Here is a 24,892-nt window from a genome sequence, read left to right on the forward strand (position 1 = left end):
GGTGAAAGCTAAAGTATATAACCAATATATACACATAGTTTCTTTCTTTATAATTTCAAATTTAATTATTTTCTACTGTTATCAAAACTGTATATTGCATCGAACTTCAATTTACTAAATATGAATAGTGATTGTTTTATTTTGAAATCCATTACCGGAAATGATAGGCCTAGTTCGTTATTTTAGCTATTTGATGCAAGTGCCATAAACAGCTGGAACAATTGAGTCACTTCACATTTTACCATGGATTATATATATATATATTTGTTCTCTTCGTTTAATCAACGATGTATTACATTGCATTTAAATTAAAAGACGCTCTCACTTTTACTGATTCCTTGAATGTTTTGTGCTATTCTCATTTTATTTCTCCGTTTCTGTGTGACTCCGCCCATCCACATTCCTGTGTGTCTGGGCTGTGAAGAGGAGGAGGAGGAAAGAGAAAAGTAGAGGGGCTGCAGAAAGAGAGGGGATGATAAACAACAACACTTCTGTCTGACTGCTGCAACTTTCTCACACATTTACCCCAAAGTTTAACCCAACGAGACGTGTTTCTAATTCATTTATTTCACAAGTTGTCGGGACCTTTTTTCTTTGGCGGAGTTGGAGCTTTCGACTTGACTACATTCGCGACTAACCCCCGCTGCTGTTTTCACTGCTTTTTCACTCGCAAAAACACCAACAAACCCCGCAGAAGTGCAGAGGGAGTGTGTGTGGAGGAAACATGGAGATCCTGGATAGTAGTGAGCCGTTCCTGCACTGGGACCGGAACCTGAGCGAGCTGTCGGAGGCCGGGGAGATCGACTGTGGGCTCTACACCAATGTGAGTAATCGATAAGGGAAATAATCACCTTTATTTGATTGAGACGAGGTGGGAGGGAAATGGGTTCTGTGTGTGTGTGTGTCTGGGGTGCCCGGCTCTCCCTTCAAAATGTGAGCCTTGAGGTCCAGGATGCAAACTTCTTCTTTCCTTCATTTTTTTTAATGCAATTTTAGTAACAGAAAACAGCAAATGAAATAACGTAAACTATAAACATTTACATATCGACATTAGAGAAATGTAAATATATAGAGTATCTAAATAATGGGAAAACCCACCTGAGTTCAATTTATTCCAGGATTATCACTAACTATAGTAAAATACTGCAACTTAATATTACTTTACTAATAAAATATCCAAAAAAAAGTTTGTTTTGTTTATCGAACATGTCCAAAACTCAAACATATCTATTTTAAATTCACTTTTAGATCATATAGAACAGAGACAAGTAGCACAAACGCACATTTTAGAAGCCTGATTTGAGAATTGTTTGCATTTTTGCACATGTTAAATAAAACAAAGATTTGAATAATGGGTATAGATACACCGGATACATCCAATCAGAATTCAATAAACGTTTATAAGATGTTTCCATTATGCAAAGTTACGGAAACCATATGTCTCTGTGGGCCGAGAGGAGAGTGAGTGAGACGGAGAGAGTGAGGCATAGACTGTGTGTGTGTGTGTGTGTGTGTGTGTGTGTGTGTGTGTGTGTGTGTGTGTGTGTGTGTGTGTGTGTGTGTGTGTGTGTGTGTGTGTGTGTGTGTGTGTGTGTGGGTTCGCATGCGCGTGTGTAGAGACAAGGAAGGGTGCATCTGGGTTTATAGGGGATAAGATCCAGCTGGCTTGCATATCAGGAATCAGACACCACAGAGGTCTAAACTACACACACACACACACACACACACACACACACACACACACACACACACACACACACACACACACACACACACACACACACACACACACACACACACACACACACACACACACACACTCTTCTAGGAAAACCTGCAGGTAAAGACTTGAGGCAAAAGCTGTAAATGTACGTCCTTTTAAATGTCTCGATGGTACAATTCCTGTCGAGTCGCAACAGAGTTAATCATGCTGCTATTTTCTGAAACAGGATTATTATGTTTGTTTGCTGTCCAAAAGTGAATGACGTGATGGAGAGGATAATGGCAAAAAAACAAACACAAAACACAAGTTCATTTTAAAGAGCAGCATCTGAACCTCAAGTACTGCACTTTATAACTTTACACTTCAACTCCACTACATTTCAGATAGGCATATTGTATTTTTAACTGCTTTACATTAATATCATGTATGCTACAATGCAGTGCAATACCGCTAATACAAAAGTAACAAAAATTGGCCCCAAAATAACAATCCCCAACAGGAAAAGCTCTGACAAGTAATGGTTTGTGATTAAAAAAAGAAATCGTATAATATTCTACATAGAATACAAAGACTGTTAAATGTTCCATTCTGCAAACGAAACGAAACAAAAGTTGCATTATGGGAAATGCAGGGTTTTTTGCATCTTGACCTATATTAGGAAGATATTGAGCTGTGCCGCTTGGATTTTAGCATTTTATTTCAATATTATTCTTACTTTTTACAGTGTTTATGTATGCACCAATGACCAGAGGCACATTCCGTGTGTTCTGATCCTCAGACCGAACATATGAAATATAAATCTTTATACCTGCAGCACACAAAGGCCAGGTTGTGTGGAGCAGCAGGACTAAGATGCTCTTGTTGAGTGAGGAGAATATTCTATATATATATATATAGGAGAGGCATGAACTGTATGTGTGTGTGGGAGAGGGGGGCGGCATGAAGACGGCAGTGTTTGAATGTGAGGCTCTTTGTTGGGTCGCTCTCACTTTCTCTCTCCAGGGGTTTGTTGACCTGAGATTCCTCACGACGACGTAAAGCCTCCCCTTCTGTGGGCAGCATGTGTGGGAATCAAACTTCTGGTATTCCCATCTGTACTTTACTTTATTTAAGTTCCCAGTTAGTTATGGAGATCCTGTATTCAATTAAAAGTACTAATAGTAATACTAAAAAGGAAATAACTGTCAATGTCTTACACTATACTCTAACTTTTACTCTTGTGTTGTATACCTGTCTCGTTCTATTTCTGCTTGTTTTAATTGTTTTCTTTATCGACTGTTTATAATTGTATTATTTACATTTTAATGTTTTTTTTGTTTTTAGGCACTTGCCAAATACCAGGCTCTAAGGTTAGGGGCAATACACCAATATTTTATACAAAATGTTGTATATCAAGGTTTTTTCTTCTGGTTTTAAAGGCTGCATTACAGTAATGGGACTTCATTTTCCGAATTGACCAGACTGTTCTAACAGTTCTATTTCTTGCCTTTACAAGTCAATCTATTCTGTGTAATGAGTACTTCTACTAAAGTCCAAATAACTTGTGGTTTATTTTTAGACTCTAATATGTACACATGCTGATTTACCAGCTTGGGAGTGTTCAATACAAGTTGGATTATGGGAGTGTTGGATCTCTCACATTCCTTATGTCACGTCAACAGCAAATTATTTAATCACATAATAGATTTAGTCAAATGGGTATATAAAAGTATCCACAACAGTACAATACACATTTTTGAAGTTTAACATTACACAATTTAGCACCACGAATAGAATCCACCTTCTCTGTGTCTTTACTCTGGTGAAATAGGGTTTTAATAATCAAGTTCTTCAGGTTTCAGATAATAACACACGCTCAGTGCGGGGGTGGATCTTCGTCTTTCTTCTACAACTCAACAATCCTTTTTGACGTCATCCTGACTTAATAATGGACATGTCTTACGTGTTTCTGTGACGTGACGAGGATCCATTTTTAGAGAGGGCAACTTGAGGTGAAATCAACCACTTAATCAAAAATATCTACAGTTATTCTTTCAGAAACAAATCTAGATAAGAGTAAAGATTCTTCATGTTCTGCTTCAATCATTTTTTATATTTTGTAATCAGAGAATGATATATGATTGAAATGATGTCGCTAATCATTGATCAAAGGTGATCAAAAATAAATTGAAGTGATATTTGGACTGACAAAACAGGATATTTAAAAAAATGTCTGATGTTTTTATAGACAAAATGATTAGTCTAGAAAACAATTTCTTTTGGAATTAAAATTCTGCTTGTTCATAATTATTACACCTTAGAGACCCTGTTAGTCAGTTTTGTTTCAGTTCATGGTTTCGTCTTGCTGTTATACTTTCGAAATACTTTGATGTATTGATGATTCAATCCTGAAAACAATAATTGTTTAATTATTTGTGATGCATTAAGGCACAGCTGGGAGATAAATGCTTGTTCTTAAATCTTGGCATTTGTTTCAGGAAACTTGGATTCCCATTCAGGAATAAACGGAGTGGCTTTAAACATTAATGCTACTTCATGCACATACATGCCTTTCAAAAAAGGAACATTGGCATGTTGCTCAGCACATGGTGTACTCGTGGAGAGAGGAAGACACATGCAGATGTTTGCTCTGCACATGCTCCAGGGTTATATAACACTCAGCATACCTGCATAAAGACTCACCTGTTTCTTTGAATACAACTCCAGCTGTAGTGCAGCACTGTTATTAATATACATTATGGCTTTGACAGCTCAGGTACTGCACTTATGTACCATTTTGAGGTACTTGAACTTTACACCAGTACACATTTTTACTCCACAGCTTCACTTACTTTTCGGAGTACAGTAGTTCATCCACTTAATCTGCATCAGCTGGAAAATGCATTGTCACAAAGTTGATAACAGGGCTGTTTGTCTGAGAAACCTGGCAACATTTGACTTTTAGATTAACATTGTTCTCACAGGATAGTGAAACAACAGACATGATGATCTTATGGAAATAATGCATTGCTACAGAACTAGAAAACATCATATAAAGGAGTTCAAATGAGCACAACTTTAAACATTCCAGCAGAAGGAAGCATAATAAAAGTGTGAATAAAGTCAGAAGAATATCAGAAAATTACTTAAAGGATAGAAATGTCCATAGTTATTGGAAAAATGTCCCATGTGTGACAAATATACAAAAATATGATGATCTTATATAAAGCATTCCTTGAGATGAAACCACCCAGTAGTAGTTATAACCTTTTACCCTTTAACTCCCTTTAAATTCTTTAACTTAGAATTTTGAATGAGGTATTAGAACGTTGACTCAAGTAAAGGATCTGAATACACACACTTATTTCATTCAACAAGAGCACACACACACTCATGGAGTCAAAGGTAAACATCTGGATCCACAGTGCACAGCCTGTTCTCCGTCGGGGCAGGGCATCCTGCTCTCCGGTGGCCTCACTCTGTCCCTCTCTCACACACACACACACACACACACACACACACACACACACACACACACACACACACACACACACACACACACACACACACACACACACACACACACACACACACACACACACACACACACACACACACACACACACACACACACACACACACACACACACACACACACACACACACACACACACACACACACCGGCCATAGCTTGTTTACAGATAATGAATAAATGATTGATTTTGATGATAATTTCACATGTAGTCACTTTTTATTGACCATCTGAGGTCAAGTGTCTCTGTTGTCTGTACCAGTGTTATATATTCAGTTCCTTTACTTCAGTAAAAGTACTGAGTAATTAGTTACATTCCGGTTTGAATGCCAGTTTTCTATATTGCAACTGGTACAACCTCTGTAAGGCAGGTAGAGGGACACAGCTGTGTATTATAATGCAGCACACACACAAACACACACACACATACACACACACACACACACACACACACACACTGTTTCCACTGCAGGCGTGGTGCCGGATCTTAAGGTCGGTTGACTAATCGGTGGCTGTGTGAGACAGTCAACATTCAATATTAAAGTAGATATTTGATATTTCTGCACGGCCCGTTTTTGGTTGCGTTTCAGCTAGGCGTAGTTCCGGCTAGCGGGTACTTTTTCACAGTTTTCTGGCTCTCCAAAATCGAGGTTCTTTCCGGGCCAACAACCGGGCTGAGTATGCTAAACTAGTGAGAGAATCGCTGGCAACTACAACAAAATGAACATATTTTACCGTGATTTAATTGTAATACATGTTTCAAAAATGATGCCGAAGTAACAACATACTGATACCGGTTAGTAAAAACCATGAATTAATGCTTTGACAAGTCTGCAGACAGACGGCAGGCAAAAATATGTGTTTTCTAACGCAGTATATGCTCCGACCGTCCACACTCACAACAACAGCCTATACAGACATAAATAAACCAGTGACTGTATTCACCATGACTTTTGTCTAGTTTCTGAACAGATATGAGGAGCTGTGAGCTCTGAGTGCTAACAGCTAACGGCTGATTTTGGTTTTGTGTTTCGCATTGAAGATGACGTCACGGCTCCGCCTACACTGCGTTACTATAGTTACTACCCCAGTTCCTAAACTGTAATGGAAACGCAGCATAAAGTGAGCCTGGCCTACCAAGGCCTAACTAGTTTCTTCTACACATAGAAATGTTGGCAAATGTAGCAAATATCTGTGTCTGATTGCCTATTTATTTATTCACTTCATGATGCTTTAATCGGAGCCACCTTGCATTGTTGAACTATTTTGGCACCGTAGATTTACACATGGTGTGCACATGGACTCACGAAGGACACGTTTGTCTCCGAACTGATGCAACTTTTCTGCTGACTTTGAAAGTGGCCTCAATTTTTGTGCTGCAGGCTGGCGGCCGTTTGAGAGCAAAGCGAAGGTAGTAATCAGTGTGTGAGGGATCATTATGGAAAATCCGCAGGAGCCACAGCTAAATTTACCTCCCCTGTCTGTCTCTCTCTCTTGATTCTGCCTCCCCCCGTCTGCCCCCTCTGGTTTAGCTTCAGGCTCCATAAAAGGTTTTAAATGGATGTGTATGAGCTTGTGTTTGAGGTTAGCAGGGTGTGGGCTTAATATCCCTGTGAGTAAGGAGATATACTTCCTGCCCTCAAATCAGTCTGGAAGCAGTTTAGTTGCAGCTCAATGAAAATGCAGCTAACTTATTCCATCTCTTATTTTGAGTTCTATTTCATAGTTTTGGGGCAAGAAACAGAAACATCCATGACTTTAAAGTTGCAGAATCATTGCTTTTGGGGCTTGTTAGCAGTTGGAAACATCAAAGTGTTTAAAGCCTGCTTATTAAACAGTAAGGTGCACACTTTGATGTTTTTCTTTACGGATGTTGCAGCTTATATACTGTCTCAAAGTGTACAATTAATGCTAGTTTAGGACAGAAACCTCTCCTGTCTAGTTAACCTTTCTCCCCCCTTTCCCTCTCTCTCCTCACCCGTCTGTCCTCCGGGCTGAGAGTCGAGACGAGTCGACTCCTGTCCAAAATGCCACAAAGTTCCCCACTGCTCCCATTCTTTGGTCTGCCATTTAACCTCCTTCTCTTCTTTCTTTGTGAATGATAATTCATCATTCTTTTGCTCTCTAACTGTCCCTTTGTGTCTTTTTGACTCTTTAAGTCTTAATGTTCTCCTTATATTTGTCTTTGGACATTTATTTTTCTATTTCTTTGTCCTTTTTTCTTTCTTCTTCTCCCAACTAATCAGTCAAGTTCGAAGGGTTGCATACAACAGTAAGAAGACCACATTTCTTACTCAATACTCAATTTAGCAGCATAGTCCTAATTTGGTTTTTGCACTTGGAGTTTGATGTTTCCAACTTTTTTTGTCAGAAAATAAAGTTGATTTTGGAGAATTCTGCACAAATTAAGATTGTGATCAATGAAATCCTTTTTATTTTACTTTGAATATAAATGTTTTAAAAGTTGCTAAGGCCTGGGTAGTGTTTTTGTCTTTGTCGTAGGTACATTTTTGGCAAAAGTAATGGCAAATGATATGATTTGGGAGAGAGGAAATCGGTTGTCTGGGAGATTTCTTTCAGCTATCTCACCAAACTAACGGCAAATCACACGCAAACACTAACATATATGTGTGTGAGTGTGTGTATTTGTGTGTTTCTTGACATTCAAGCATGCCTTGGCAAGTATCCGCTTCAGAGAGCTCGGCTTGAACGGAGGAATTAAGATGAGAGGCGCGCCTTAACAAGTTCCCCACAGTGTTTGCTCTTTTCCAGGGATTAAAACGATCCCTATGGGGTATGTAACAAGACTTGCATTGACCCAGTTTTTACCCAGAATCCTGCAGGAGGTGGAGGCAGGAGGCCATCATAAAATAAGGACTTTAGTGAGCTTGACAATAAAAGTTTTAGGGGGAAATCCTGCAGCAAACAACTGGATAAACACATTGAAAGCACTCAAGAGAAGATTTGATCTCTTAAAGACATAACATATGTGATTTACAGAAGATCAGTTTTGAGTGATGAGGGATTTAAAGTTGATGGACATGAAAAAGCGAGAAGGAGCAGCTTTTGTTGGAGGAATATGATTAAAAGAATGCACAAAGGGAGAGCTGGAAGAGTTACTACTACTTGAGTCACGGCTGGATGTGTGTGTGTGTTCGTTTAGTGGTACTTGATGACCGGTCAGTGTTACAGTGTAGGGATGGAAAAAAGTTGTGTGTGTGTGTTGACCCAGTTTATAGCAAGCACACACACTTAGGATGAGACAGCTGTGCTTGTTTTTGATGCAAACCGTCTCAGCTGTGTTTGAGGACAAGATGTCTTAAATTGGCCCAAAACTTTGATTGAGCAAACTCTTATCCGGTTATTATAATAAAGGTAACCCTTCTGTGTTTAGGAGCTTTAATCATTCTAGAAAATGACCACAATGTCCCATTTCAATACTTCTATCACCATCAAATTGAAGTTGAATTCAGGAGTTACTTCATGTTATTCTTATTGTCAGCAAATCACATGAAACCAACAATGTGTTATACATCTTATAATACTACATTTAAACGGAAGATAATTAAAGGCATAATTAAAGAATTAAATCGAAATTTTGGACACGTGTTTTTTCTCTCCTGAAAGAAAGATAGATTAGAGCAGTGGTTCCCAAAGTGTGGGAGGCGCAGAGGCATGATAGGGGGGGGGGGGGGAAACATGGTTATTAAAAAAAAAAATCAGAATTTGAAAAATTATTGATTCGAAAATAATATAATACAGTACTATTACGTCTGGGTCTCTGTGTTTCATTAAATCTCGGCTCTGTGTGTGTGTGAAACGAGCCATTTTGTGTGTGTGTGCGCGAGCGAGAGATGGTCACCATTAATGTAAACAATTATTTCCGAGGCACACGTTTATATGATCATTATAGTTATAAAAAAATAAGAGAATAAATGAAGAACAGCTATGAAATACTATATGACAGTAAAACAAGAATAAAGTGTAAAAGGGTGATTTGTAAAATATCCATAAAGAAAAAGTAAATCTGTGTACAGGTCTGTTTCAAATGGGTGTTGAGAGAGGTATCCATAGATCTCTTCATGTTGCTCTCAAAGTGCACCAGATTGATGCATTTAACTTCAACATTTAAAAATAAATCTTCCCGGGGGAGCTTGCCCCCGGACCCCCCTATGTGAGGTCCACACACCACCTATACAAATAGCACTTTACCCCTATATGCCGTGAGCTGATTATTGAGCCTTCATTGTAACAGTTGCGGGTACGTTGTGTATATGCGTGCGTGGGGAGTGTTGCAGTAGAAAATTCCACTGTAGCGCCCGGTACATTAATGGGAAACCCTAAATGTGTGAGCACCCTCTATGAAACGTCAAGCTACCCCACAGCACCCCCAAAATAAATCTCTGACGCCGCCACTGAGCCTGACTTGTGTTGGGGGGGCCCGACTTTTTTTCTCCAAAGGGGGGGCCTGACAGAAAAAGTTTGGGAACCACTGGATTAGAGGATACAACCTTTGTGTATGGTTAATATCAGTGTTGGGTGTAACGCGTTAAAAAGTAACGCAGTTACAGTAATATATTACTTTTTGCTGTAACGAAGTAATGTAACGCATTACTAATGAAATGTGGGTAATATATTACCCGTTACAATGCTCAGTAACGCAGTTACAACACATTTTAACCCGAAATTAAATGGTGTTTTGTTTTTTAACAATGTACTAACATAGCGAGACATTCCGACACCAGACACATTGTGCGGGTAGATTAGTAAACCTGGTGTTTACCCTTCAGGCTTCGCGTCGGGATCTTCGGGGCAGTTGAATGTTATTCACCCTCTATTCCACAAAGAGAACGGAGCGAAAAATACTAACAACAAATTGTGTCAGCTGCGCGTGACCTGCTCCGCTGCGCGTGCATCATTTCCAAAGTGCTTCCACAGCAGTGACACACATCTGTGGATAATCATTTATACGAAAATGGTTAAAGCAACCATCACTAAACGCCAGCAACACTGCATCTACTGCAGACCGTAGCAACAGGTCAGATGGGGACATCACGTTACCCTCCGTTGTGGACACTAGCTTACTCCCGCCTGACTCGCCGCCCTCAACCCCGGAGCAGCACTCTTCGTTGCCCGAAACTACGCCGCCTCTCTGCGGCCCGCAGGTGCCAGCCAGGATACCACGGCAAAACAGAGCCTGCTCAGGTAAATCTAAACAAGTACCCGCCTGTACAGTGGGGTTAGGCGGTCATTTTGCAGCTCGTGGTATACAAATAGACAAGGGCTAGAATATGTGAAAATAGTGCCATATTCTGCCATGCCTGTAGAAATGTTGGGTCAAAAATAATGCATACAATAGCACAGATGCCTTCACCACGAATGGCTACACAAATATCTCATATCCCAAGTTTATCAACAAGCTAATGTTGCAGCTGAAATGTTCACACAAAGTCAACCTCACATGATGATGTGATCCAGTTTTCAAGCACAGTAAATACTCTCTTCCCAGAGTATATGATGGGACCAAGGTGATGTTTAGTAGGCTACATGGTTTTAATAATACTTTTGCTTTTCAATGTTTGCCATTTCAAACCATGAGCTGGTTCAAATAATATTTGCCTTGATTTACAATATGTTCTCATTTGTTTTATCAGTACAGTTTTGAAGCTGTTGTGCTTTTCTTTGCCACAGTCCACTTTGGACTGTATGAAATATTACAGGATTGCACTTTTAACTGACTTGAAATGTTCTCACTTGCTTGGTTTCAAAACATAACAAATGCCATAATCTGTTCATTGGGGACCATCAATGCTATTTTTCATTGCTGTTTGCGGCCACTATTGCTCATGTAAACCTACTACTGCTGCGCCCCCTGTAACCTCAGATTCACCCTGAGTCATTTTGTTCTGGAACTGGGCCTGCACACGGCCATATACTAAACACACTACAGAGCCCATTCCGTGTCCTGTTAGTGTTTACTTCCTGTCTGCCTTATTCTGGTGGTTTATCTGACGTCCAGCACTCCGTCTTTTAACCTCTTTTCCTTTCTCTTTCTTGATCCTCCTTAGCAACCTTCATTATAGTCCTTGACAGTGGTCTGTACGACTGTATTAACAACGTGTCACATGTTAAGAATCGAGTATTCAACTAACCCGTGTTATACAAGTTGTTAGGCCTACACAGTTGTTATGCTATACCACATCGCCCTTCACTGGATGTATAATGAGCTGCACTAAACTACATTTTAGCATTTAAAATACCTAGCCATTCTTTTGCGGTTATTTTGGTGAAAGTAACTAGAAAAGTAACTAAAGTAGTGTAACTCATTACATTTCAGAGACAGTAATTTTGTAATGTAACTTATTACTTTCAAAAGAGAGTAATAAGTAATATGTAATATATTACATTTTGGAAGTAACTTGCCCAACACTGGTTAATATAAACCACATGGTACAGCAGGCTATCTTAGTTTAGCATAATGACTGGAAACAGAGGGAAACTGTGTGGAAAAAACGATTTGTGTTTTTTTTAGGGCTTAGTGCAACACTATGTCTTTATAATCAAGAAGGAGAATATATTGTTTACGTTTTTTTAAAGGTTACCTAGGATAATTCCCTAAAACAGTTGTCAAACAAAACACAAAAGTGCATTTTTATCCACATTTTGTCGTAGTTTTGAATAAAAAGGCAACACAGACAGATATTTGTTCGCAAGATCAGTTGTGTTTTTGTCTTTCGATGGGATTTATTGGCAAAGGGAATAGAGACGGATTCAAATACAGAGTTTTTCCAGCCAGCCCTGGTGAAGTCATTATGTAACATCTGGAGGGTCAGTGTGTGTTTGGATGTGTGTGAAGAGTGGGCGTGGTACTCTGGGATCGGTCAGTATGACAGAGCAGAACTGGAAAGTTTGTGTTACTGTATTGTGTGTGGGTAGTGTGTGTGTGTGTGTGTTTGGGTTTGGGAGGCATCAGGAGAAAGACGGTGGGGGGGATTTTATAAGAAGGGGGGGGGGCCTACAGGCGGCGAAAATGAGACGTTTTTCCATTTGTCATCGTCTGGGTTTATTCTTCATTATCCCCTTCTGTTCATCTGCAGAACCACACACACACACACACACACACACACACACACACACACACACACACACACACACACACACACACACACACACACACACACACACACACACACACACACACACACACACACACACACACACACACACACACACACACACACACAGAGAGATAACGTCTGACTCATAGATTTGATCTTTGACCCGGGATGTTTTCCACACTATGTCTCTCTGTCTCCATTCTGACATTTCCTAATTTGAACACACTTCCTGTCACGCTCCTTGGCTTCTTTTAATCAAGTTTGAAAACATTTATGAGACTGAGGCTGCGGCCACACGAGGACGAATTTGGTCGTTTGCGTTACTGTTTAGTGTCATATAGACCGTTCGGCCACACGAGGACAACCGAATATGGCACTAAACGACTGAGGAAACGATAACGGGTCCCAAGGTGGATAGAAAGGCATACGCAACTCTCTGGGGGGTCAAACGGCTCCGTGTGTACGCCCTATCCGAACATTTTCAGATCACTGATAGTGATTGCGCAATAGCCCCGCCTCTCCCCACCTCTTCTGCTCACCTCCGTTTACCCCGCGCCATTGCTGAAGTGTTTCGCCACCAACAACAACAACAATGGCGGATCGCAGAGTTGCTATCGTGCTCCGGACGCTATTGACCATGCTACAGTTGTTTGTGCAACATCTACAGCAATAATGATGAGGCAATAGCCCCGCCTCTCCCCACCTCTGCTGCTCACCCCCGCGTCAAAGTAAACTGCACCCTGAATTCAGATTATTTATCTTTCTCTCGATATGGACCTAAACGCGAGTGAAGTCTAATCTGACAGGACGGAGACACGCAGCTCTGCCCACCTGCAGCTCCTCCCGCTGCAGCAAAACACACACTTCAAGTCAGATCATCACCCTTAGCTATTTTAATTACCTCTCAAACTCCCTAAACTAGTTATAAATATGTGTATTTTTACTGTCGGCCGGGTCACTCATTACTGGATCAGCTGCTGCATGAGACAGACACTGACGCTGTCCGAAGACAGGGAGGAAAAAGAGAGGCTCTGTGTATTTTATTATTATATTATATAGAGTCGTTATTCATTTGTTTTAAAGCTCAATAAATAACAAAGAAGACCTTTGACCGGCACTTTTATAATTTTGTCCGGAAGATTTAAACTTTAATACACGCTGACTGGCAAAAAACTCTGCCCGGTTCCCTCGGCCCCCACCGCGGAGAATAAACAGAAGGGCAACCATGACAACCATGCTTCTTCGCTGCTTTTGTGGAGGAAGTTACAGCGCCACCTACAGGCTCCTGCATATGTACTGCAGCTTCTCCAGCGGTCGGAGCTAAACGGAGCGGTCTCGTGTGGGCAGACACTATCCGGATAACTATTGCGTGTGGACGGAAGCTTGTTTGCGATTGAGTTTGCGTTAATCCTATGCGTTTAGCCGTTTTCGTCCTCGTGTGGCCGCAGCCTGAAAGAGAGGGAGAGGCCACAGTGTGAAACAGGAAATGGATATTAGTGTTTGTAATGGATCTGTGATTTCTGTCACTCTTCAGAGCTGTGTGTTTGTGTATTCCTGAGTGGGTGGAGGGTAAACACAGGCGGCCCGGCTGGACGTCACGCCTCCTTTTATTCTCTTATCCTGTTGTTTACATCTGTTAACCATCCCCCACCCCCAAAACAACCCTGTCTAAAGAAAGAAGTCAGATATATAACAGTATCAAGACTGATGTTGTCATTTTTGGATATTTAGGAGCTTAAATCTTAGTAATTTAAGGATGTATCTGAATTAAATCAGGACAGTTGCTTCGTTTTTAGAAGTGGTAGTTTTGTGCAGAAACGTGCAACATCTTCGAAGGATTTTGCAAAGGTTCCTTGATAATCTTTACAACTGTACAATCGATAATTATGTTAAAAAACGTCATTTTGATGGCACTTCGCAATCGTACAAGCTCTTGGGATCATGTCTAGAATCTGGGCCACGGAGTGTGTGTTGTACTTTTATCCTCATGAGAAAATGCTGGAGTCTCATGCATTTCTGTGGAGCGAGGTCACTCTGCAGACATTACGGAGGGAGTGATGTAATGACACAGATGCTGGTGTGTGCTTGTGGAGACTCTAAGCACTTTGTTGGAAATTATGCTTTCACACATCAAGTTGCACCCAGTCCAAACCAACCCCCTCCCCATCCCCCCCCGATAAGGCCAAGATAGCCGCTTGAAGGCCTGTGATTCGTCTTGCTGACACACAATATCAATGCAACAGCCTCGAGCCTCAGCGCTGTTACAACCAATGATAAGACTTCAATACAGTCCTGTTTACTGCCAGGGTTATCTAACGTACACACATAATGGGTTTAGTGCTTTAAAGAGATTTATTTTGGCTTGTGTTTCATTACATTACATGTTAGACGCTTTTATCCAAAGCGACTTACATACTCAATACTGTGGACAATCCCCACAGGAGCAATTTGGGGAGAAGTGTCTTGCCCAGAGACACAACGACATGCTGACTGCAGTGGGGTTTGAACCTGTGACCCCCTGATCTGAACACCTACGGACAACCCACTATGCCACACGCTACCATACTATTATTATTGAATGATCACTGAACAGCTGTTTTTCATGCTCTTAGAAGGCCAATCATGGTCCTAACAGATTACATCTGAATCGTTGTCATGCCTGACATTCAGACTGAAAAGCCATTTAAACTCTATTGAGCTCAGTTCGGTCTGTTTGCAGCATGATTGGAAAAAACTGTCCTGATTTTCAGAAAAAATGGTATGAGGGTCAAGCATGCCAAGAAAGACCTTTTGGAAACACAGGGCGGATACACTTAAATATTTTAGTCTTACATATTGGATATGACTGTATGTCTATGTCTACCACATTTCTGTTTTTGTACAGGGTGTCATTATGATTATTTTTGGCTTATGCAAAATGTAAACTTTCACGATAGTCAGAGAAATATGCAGATTTAAGAGTTGATATATCTTCTTTGAAAGTCGAAAACACGTTATAACTGTAACTATAACCTGCATGGCTTTGGTCCTGAAATACAACAGCTTCAAAAAGCTCTTTTATTGGATTTCCTTTGGCCTCGGATGTACTTTGTTTGTGTGGGATGCTAGTAAGGTCAACTTCGGCTTGCTACGCTAACCCGCTAATGTTAGCTTTCAGCTTACAGCACAACTGAGCCTGTGAACTTAACAAAGGTCACGGTCTGAAGAAAAACAATATGATGTTTGTTCACCTTGTTCTTTTTGCCTTTTTAAACGTAAAGTTCTTGCCCAGTATTGAATGATTGTGCAGATACAGTTTCTACACATGTACTTCAGCTCAGTGTTTAAGCAGCACATTGTTAGCATTCCTGCAGATTCTCACAAACTGTGGCTCACAGCTGCAGAACTAGTGCAGCGGAGGTTCAAATATTCAAATGGCTTGCGCTTTTTATCTTGAAGTGTTTTGGGAAATTTCACCAGAGGGCGAGAACGTTGTGAAGAAGACAGAGAAACTGCATTTTTCTGAGAAACAGGCTGGAAAACTGAGCTCCAAGAAGTATTTCCTCTATGCGCCAAACACCATACAGCTGAGTTATTGTTTCTTCCCTGGAACTGTACTTAAAAAAAAAAAATGACACAAACATTTTACATTTTTCATTTCCGGTATTATGCATCTTCTCAGTGCATGCTTTAGAGATATTATATCAAGCCTGAATGCAACTCAATTATTTGTATTACCTAGGACACTCATTTTCAATCTCAGTGAAACTTCCTAGATAAATAAAGTGTTGTTTTTAACCAGTGACAATTCATTAACAAGGCAGTTTCAAACAACTTTACTGACAATTCAACTTTAAAAGTAATTCAACACAAAACTTAAAGAAGAAATTAGTTTTAGCCTATATTTTTGAGATGTTGGCCTAAACATAATTAAACATATTGTCGAATGAGTTATTGCCTGCTCCTGCATTTGCAATGCATCATGGATGTATACATAATTATCACCAGCTTTCTTTGATACTGAAGAAAACATAAAAGAAATATGATGTTACCCGAGCAAGTTCGGCAGATATTTCAAAGTGGATTTATGGATGTTTATTTATGTTGAAATAAAATCAATTTCGAATCAACTTCTTTATTTAATAAATGCACAACACTGCTTGGGAAGTCGATACACAGTTCTTGCAGTACAATTTGTATGACTGGTTGTGAAATTGTGAGTTATCTCTTTAGACTTTAATATGATTATAATGGCACACTTGTTTGTAATGTGTGATAGATAAGGGCCTCGATCCAAATCAAACAAGTGAGTCATTCAGTGTATTCTGACATGACGTTTGTGTGTGTGTGCCTTTTTTCTTAGTGTATTTGTGGAGTCGTATCATCCGCCAAAGTACACACAGATGAGTCCAAGGTACACACACACTAATACACGCACTCGAGGGAGGTGACCCTTGTCCTTTGTGGGTGTGTGGTTGTATCAGAGTTTCCTGAGACCCTTTCACATCTGCTTTTCAGGGGAGGAAGGTGTCACTCTTTCCTCTTCTTCCTCGTCCCCCCCCCCCGAAGTTTAAACCTGGAGGAATTAGAGACCTGAGGACATTCCTTCCCTTCTTTACCTTCTCCTAAACTATTCATTTAACTGCTAAATAGTGACCAACACAGCTGTGGGGCTTTTATTGTGAAGCCTCACTCTTCACTCTGCTGTGATAATTACCCCCAGAAAGAAGGATGTCAGTCTTTTGGCAGGAATACGGAAACATTACCTGCCCCTTTTTAAAGAAAGTAAGTGGAGAAGGTGTAGCATGGTCCAAGGAAGAAGTCATTACATTTTGGAGCGGATACAACTTTAGTTTTCTTGTTTTTACAATACATTTTGTTTGTAATTGTACTACTTTTAGATAATTTTTCTGCTCAAACTCATCTGCCCATCTCTGACCCAGTTTGACGTCTCGCCCTTCATCCCCATGTCTCTGATTTAAATTGAGATCAGGCCTAATAAAAAAGTTTCTGAAAGGATTGTCTCTCTTAGGATGACACAGGATTTCTTCACAAAAACACTGATTCCCCCCTATAACTCTAGAGGTAATCAGCATTTCCTCCAGCGTCTACCGTCTTCGATTGCAGCTTAATTAAAAGATTACAATCTGCACATTCAGCGATGTTATTCAGGAAAATATGAGAGGCCTCTTTGTTCTCCCCTCCGCGTCTTCAGTTACAGATTATTGCCCTACTTCCAGTTTTAACTCTCAGTTTTTCTCATTCAGACTTCAGGTTGGGTTTCCCAGCTGGAGTGTGTCGAGTTACAGTGAACCTCAAATAACACCTCTGTGTGGGGATGAAGAGACAAAGAGCGTTCTGTTGTGTGTGTGTGTGTGTGTGTGTGTGTGTGTGTGTGTGTGTGTGTGTGTGTGTGTGTGTGTGTGTGTGTGATGGGCTACACTGGCCTGCATCACGTTTTAACCACACACTCCCACTGCTAAGATGACAGGGAGCGTACACAAATCCTCACTATAAGCGCCTTTCCTTCGACCTCTCCCATTTCCTCTTTTGAAACAACATGAGGCTTTATTCCTTTCTGGGGGAAAGTGTAACATTGTGGAGTAGCTCTGTGCTGCAACTAAAGCCCCAGTGAAGCCGGTATTTGTTATTTTGGCGAATTATCATCATTCAAAGTATGCCCAATTAGCTATTAGCAGCTCTTTTCTTCATTGATCTACAGACACCTTTTACTGGATTATTTCAAATGAATACTTTGTGTTTTGTAGTCATAAACATGTATTTTTCTAGGATTCCCAAGCAGATTTATGGATGTTTATTTGTGATGGACTCAGAAAAAAAGCAACAGAAGGGCGTTTGAGGGTTGACGGTTTTTAAACGGTTTAATTGCCCTCCGTGGGTTTCTGTTGCAACTTCTGAGGGCGATGTCAAAGGTCATTTAAAGCCACAAAATATGGCGTTGTTTATTTTTAAAGATGGGTTCTGTATGTAATTACTCCACCCTAAAAACGACTCCATTTTTTTGTTCACGTCCATGATGTTTTTTTTCCTATTTTTGACTGAAACAAAATCAATCTGATTTTCCTTGCTCCTTCTTAGGACTGATTTGAAAATCTGAAAAAAAGATGTACAACCAGCAAACCCTAAAATATGTCGTTAGTTGAAGCCCTCTCATACAGTATCTTGGCGATGGAAATGGACCCATTCAGTGGATTAATGTGTAAATATTTGACTTTCCTTTCTTGCAGTAGGTTCACGGTATGCTGTCAGTGTTTATACACACACACACGCACACGCACACGCACACAAAGCCTTATAGGGGAGCATATGGTTGCAAGAGTGTGTGTGTGTGTGTGTAATTGAGGCCACATGCTTTGGCGATCGGTCATCCACCCTGCTTCTGTTTCCTCCGTCTTCATTTCACTCTCACTTTATACGCTCGGATGTTTTTTGTCGTCCATCTTCTCTCTGTTGTTTCGTGCCTGTCTGAAATGTAGATGTGACTGTAGATTTCCAGCCCTTTTCCCTTCCTAACCTCTTTCGCTTTCCTTTCCTTCACTTCATTTTTTCCTTTCCCTCTTTTCCTTTTCCTCATTCCTGACCTTACTTCCTTCTATTCCTTTACTCTCATGTCCTAACCTCTCCTAAATTACCTGCTCTATTCCTTCCCTTTTGCCTTTTCTTCTCCTTCAGTATGTTTTCCTTCCCTTCTTTCCTTTCCCTCCTCCTTTACGCTTTTTCGTCCTTCCTTTCTTATTTCCATGAGTCTGACTTTTCCTTTCCTCCCCTCTTTTCTGTCCTTTCTTTACTTTCTCTCCTTTCACTCATTTTCTTTTACCCCTTTCCTTTCCCTTCCTTCTTGCACTCTCTGTACACTTTTCCTTTGGCCTTTAAAACTTAAAAAAAGTCATTATCTTTTCTTCCTCTTACTCGAAAACGTGCTTCCATTTGCTTAACTCTCATCAGGCAACAGTTCATAACGTCACAGTTTCATGTGTTTTTAATTAAAATAGTTTATACTCTTTTCATTGGCTGAGCACAGACTGGCTAATATTTGATTGGACATGTTCAGGATATCCTAACCGGCAACAGACTTACATCAGAAGTATTTTTATTTTCTGAAGAGGGCTATGAGTTTGAGCGAGGACAGACTATTGCATTGAATAATGTGGATTAGTTGTATTAGACTTAGTCACTTGAGATTAGTTCACTCTCTGCAATTAAAAGCTAACTTTCCTTGTAATGAAGTGTATTTTTCTTAATACCAGCACAAGGTGTACTATTCTGTTTTTTAGGGTAAAATCTGAGAAAAGGCAACAAAAAAGCTAACCATTCTTTGATTCCTCCTAGGTTATGATTGTTTAGTTTTTCCTCTGTTTCATATCATTATTGAATTGTTGAAAATATTATAAGGTTTTGCAATGTTGGTCAAACGGAACAAGAGACAAACAAACAACAATAAACATTTTTATTTATTATGAAAATACCTGAAATCACAGTTTATTGGCAGATTTGTTTTCATATAACATATCATTTATTTAGGATTTTCTGCCTGGTTAACAGAAATCAGAAGCCTATGTAGTGTGGCAAAACAATTTAGCTTCAAAAATGACAAACCTTTTTAGGTGCTTCATACATTTCCTTTGACATTTTAACACAGGTGATGTGTGTCAGTAGCCTTTACTTAACCAGGTGATGTTATCTGGTTACACCTCACCTGCAGGGCTCTTTGTTAGCCTCCGTCACAACACCTGAAGAGCAGGAGGACACAACATCTGCACGCTCGCCCTGTTGAGAGATGACGGAAAGAGATAGACAGCAGGAATGTGGAGGAGGAGGGTGAAGGGGGGGGGGGAGATTAGGAGGAGGAGGGCGGGGTGCTCACTTCTTCATGTGTGTTAAGCATTTGAGAGATACAGGGAAATCAGAATCTGTATACTTGATTTATCCTGGGGGATTTTGCTAATTAAAACAGCAATTCAAAAAAAGACTTCAAAAATCTAAACCAACATAAGAAGTGAAGGTAAAAGTAGGAAAGACAATGTTACAATGTCTATTTAATTGAATTTGCTCATGTTGGTAGTGTTGAATATCTTCATTATTATGTTTAAATGTTTTCCTTTTATGCACAATGTTTCTGTCACGTTGTGTGCAGGAAGCAGGACCCAAATGCAGATTAAAGTGTCCAAAATATTTCCTTTATTTCAAGCTATACGATAAACAAAGACAGAACAGAACACTCACCGAAGACCAAGTCATAACACAAGACGAACCGACAAAGACAGACAGAAAAACCAGAACTTAAATACACACAAGACTAATCATGCAAACAAGACACAGGGGAGGAGGGAGGAGAAAACACAGGGACACCAGGTGCACACAATCGGGTAATCAGGGAGGGAAAACAGACAGAAGGCAACAGGCAAAACAGGAAGTGAACACTTTTCAAAACAAAACAGGAAACCAAAGACAGAAAAAGATAAGACGAAACACAACACAGACAGATCTTGACAGTTTCATAAATGTCCCTGGGCTGTTTAAAAAAAAAATGTCATTCTAATAATAGACTGAGTTATTCTATTCTTAGATGTTCTACAAAATGGTGCTGCAAGGACAACTTCTCCATGTGATTTGTAAATGTACCCACACTGAGAGAAAGAGAAACAGTCAAAGACTATTATAAAAGTCTTTCATTATAGTGTTCCCTGGGGGGGATGGCAGAGAAAACTTCAAGGAGAGGGGGCAATAAACAGTCTGCAATTACAGGCAGGCTGTCATACCCTCTATCTTTATATAATTATCTGTCTCTGCTTTGAATTGTCATTAAATACATTTTCTCTTCCTCTCTTTAGCACTTCTCCGAGCTCCTGGACGATCTCTCCCAGGATGCTCTTCTGGGCCAGCTGCTCAGCGACCCCTTTCTCTCGGGGGTGAGAGGCGGAGGCGTGGAGGCCATGGAGGGGGAGGACGGCAGCGAACTGTCCCCCTCCTCCCCCCTCCCCCCCCACATCACAGCGGAGCACAGCTACTCGCTCTGCGGAGACAGCAGGCCTCAGTCCCCGCTGTCGCACCTGACCGGAGAGCAAGGCAGCGACGCAGGTACATAACACCTTCAAAATAAAAGCACCCTTATAGTAAACACCAATAACTTCATTAATAACTCAAGTAGTAATCCCTCATTCTCTTCATTAGCTGGCTTCTCTTCCTTACTTCTTTCCTTTCCTTTATGTATTCCTTCCTTTCTTCCCCCTTTCTCTCCCTCTTACTTATTCAAGTCCATCTTTAAGGACAGAGAACAAGAAACCATTGGTCGATGTGATTGCTCTTATATCCCATAATTGAAGTCGTTTTAAACTTGTGCCAGTTTTTAATGTTTCATAAAAAAATAATATTTATTTTATTTGCATATTGACTGGTTAAAGTGCCATTTAATTTGTGTTTTAGGACCGCTGTATTTGTCTGCCTGTATTGTTTTGTGATCATTTGTTTTTTTACCTGGTTAAATAAAGGATATATATATTTTATTATGTATTAGTTTTTTCCTTTCTTCCTTTGTGCTTTCATTTCCTTCATTCCTTCTGAGAATGACTTTCTTTCTTCCGTCCTTCCTAATCGTTCCTGCTAAAATGCTAAATAAAAGTGCAATTTCAGTTAAAAGCAGTCATGAGTAAAACATGTTTTATACCTGCACATCTGATGTGTTCTTCTTGCAGTGATTTACAAACTACATAAAAAGTGATTACAAGTGATAACAAGATTTCCTTTAACATTATAAAATAAAAGATAAAAAGATGCATTTGAGATGTTAGCCGAGGCGTGAAACGTATCAGAAGTGACCTCCCAGAAACCCTGACATGTCTCCTCTTGCTCCTCAGAGTCTGATGGAGAGTCAGCTGATTGGCCCATGGAGCAGGAGGACTCCATCGACAGCCTCTTGTGTGAGACCCCCTCCCTGCTCCCCACCCTCTCCCTCTCTCTGGTCCCAGGTGAGGGGCCCCGGGCTCCTGAGAGCCCCGCTGTGGCCCCTGCTGTCCCACCCTCCCCCCCAGCTCAGCCCAGAGTCAACAGCAGCCAGGGCAAAGCCTTCAAGGTGAGGAGGACACGGGACTATAGGGATGAAAACTGATATTTTTGATGATCATTTGACTGTTGTTTAACACTGTTGTCTATCTACAGATTAAAGAGGAGAACATCATCCCGCAGATTAAACTGGAGCCTCATGAAGTCGACCAGTTTCTCAATCTTTCACCCAAAGGTCTGAATCTTTGTCACTCACTGTTTGTCAGTTATCTAATGCAACAAGGACCCCTGCTGGAGCTTTGTTGTTACATCATGATGTCCTTTGCATAGTCAAAGTATCATAAATATCCTTTTAAAAAGGTCTTGCATGCATCATTTATGCATTTAAATGTATTAAAATTACAACAAATAACTTATATTATGTAGAGTAATGTACTTGCATTATCCCAAATGAAAACCATGCGTTAGTGTATTGGTTATCTGCCGAAAGCAGTCAGAAATTGAATTTATATACAGTTTAAAGACACTTTTTAACAATTCTACCTTTTTCAATCTGGGGGATTAACAGGATTATTTATTTTAGTTTTTGGATGTCTCAGTGTTAAGTAATCAGAAAACAACCTGAGCAAAGTGAGAAGCAATGATTTGTAACGTTAAATAGTTTTATTAAGTGTTTTCACCCGTTGTAATCACTTAGTTTGGTTGTCTTTTCAGAGGAACAGACATAGTGAATAATTTGGCTCCCATTTAACAATTCCTAAAACGATAACTTAAGTTATCAAAGACACAGGCTGAGAATAAAATAGAAATATGAACTTCAACGGTCCTTTGAGAACAGCTTAACTCATCAATACCTTTATATATTATCCTTAAATACTTCTAGTTTTAATCTTTCAAACGCTTCCTCCGGTCTCAGGTCTGGAGGTGCTGCAGATGCCTCCCACTCCTCCCAGTTCCCACGGCAGTGACTCTGAGGGGAGTCAGAGTCCCGTCCACGCCCCGCCCGGCCTCTCCTGCCCCCCCTCCCCCTCCAGCCCCCCCCCATCCCAGGCCAGCCCGAAGGTGTCTCCCCGCGCCACCTCCTCCCTCTCCAACTCCCCTCTGCTCACCGCTGCTCATGTAAGCACCATCTTAGTTAGTTAGGTTCCTACTTCATCTACCATTCACTCACTGCAATCTACATTTCATCACACATAAACATCCAAATATATTCCTGTTGGAAAGAGTAGACAACCTTGTTCCAACTAAATCACATTTTATTCTAGTAATCATCAAGAGAAAGGGCCTTTGGGGTGAGAAGTGTTCTAAACAAAGTCACATTGTACTGTATTAAATATTGCCATCAGTTTACTTTGTCACACATTTTCTCCTGTTCTTCCTCCATGATCCAGAACTATCTAAATACCAAAGACATTTTCCACCATTTTAGGTTTTCTTGAGAAGATCTTTTAATTTTGTTTTATATTGTATCCTTTCATATGGAGTATAGGTACTTTTGCAAATGCCCGTTTAAAACCTGGCTTCAACAAACGTTTTTTGGATCATTGTGATTAAATATATATTTGTTTGTGTGTAGAAGCTGCAGGGGTCCGGCCCGTTGATGCTGACGGAGGAGGAGCGCCGTACGCTGGTGGCTGAAGGGTACCCCGTCCCCAACAAGCTGCCCCTCACCAAGGCCGAGGAGAAGGCCCTGAAGAAGATCCGCAGGAAGATCAAAAATAAGGTACAGACTGATTCATCCAGACCGTATATCACCATCCATATGACTTTTTAGTAATCCATTAAGGCTGTTACAACCAAGACAATATGGTGAAAGATTTGTATCAGATGCACAAATATGTTGTTTGATTTTTGATGTTTGATTTTTGATGTTGGATCATGCAATAATTATGTACTTTTTATATCAAATCCACCAAAGAATGAGGAAAGATATTGCGCTTTCAATATAAAGCATAGATTAAAATATAATTTGATGGCATGAAAAGTATTGTTCACAAACTCTCCTGTTCTGTATGCACCTGTTTACCTGTATGCCTTTAATATTAAACTGAATATTTTTTTCTGTAAAACAACATAAATGTGCTTTCTTCCTCTAAGTATATTTATCTTTGTCTTAGATTTCTGCTCAGGAGAGTCGCAGGAAGAAGAAAGAGTACATGGACGCTCTGGAGAAGAAGTAAGTTCTCCTCTTCTTCATTATAGCAGAGGGACTGGAAAATCAAAAGAGATTAAGGTTAAATGCAATATCAACAAAACGAAAATAAATAATGTGCATTGAAGTGCAGTGACTGACCTGCAGTACTGTTTCTGTCCTCAGGGTGGAGACATGCTCCAACGAAAACCACGAGCTGCGCAGAAAAGTGGAAAACCTGGAGTGTACCAACAAGTAAGAGCAACAGCCACTAATTATACACACATACTGTATTAATACACACACTACTGCACGTGGGATTGCCTTTAGATTCAGTGCATGCCAAGAAAGATGTTTTTATACACGAAACTCAGCCTATTCAATGAAAGGAGTGCTCGGTTTCAGGTAA

At 40.3% G+C, this 24,892-nt stretch overlaps 1 protein-coding gene across 1 annotated transcript in view; it reads left to right on the plus strand.

The window, feature by feature from the left end:
* Positions 1-259: 259 nt before the first annotated feature.
* The window catches only part of creb3l2 (cAMP responsive element binding protein 3-like 2), a 33,848-nt gene continuing 9,215 nt past the window's right edge, over positions 260-24,892 (plus strand). Inside the window, exons 1-8 of the mRNA XM_034075200.2 lie at positions 260-823; positions 21,185-21,431; positions 22,208-22,422; positions 22,509-22,587; positions 23,269-23,471; positions 23,929-24,075; positions 24,470-24,528; positions 24,670-24,738. Coding sequence (XP_033931091.1) covers positions 725-823; positions 21,185-21,431; positions 22,208-22,422; positions 22,509-22,587; positions 23,269-23,471; positions 23,929-24,075; positions 24,470-24,528; positions 24,670-24,738 — 1,118 coding nt within the window. The 5' untranslated portion in view covers positions 260-724. The remainder of the gene's footprint in view (positions 824-21,184; positions 21,432-22,207; positions 22,423-22,508; positions 22,588-23,268; positions 23,472-23,928; positions 24,076-24,469; positions 24,529-24,669; positions 24,739-24,892) is intronic.

The sequence above is a fragment of the Pseudochaenichthys georgianus genome, chromosome 23, assembly GCF_902827115.2.
Source record: "Pseudochaenichthys georgianus chromosome 23, fPseGeo1.2, whole genome shotgun sequence".
Classification (NCBI taxonomy): domain Eukaryota; kingdom Metazoa; phylum Chordata; class Actinopteri; order Perciformes; family Channichthyidae; genus Pseudochaenichthys; species Pseudochaenichthys georgianus.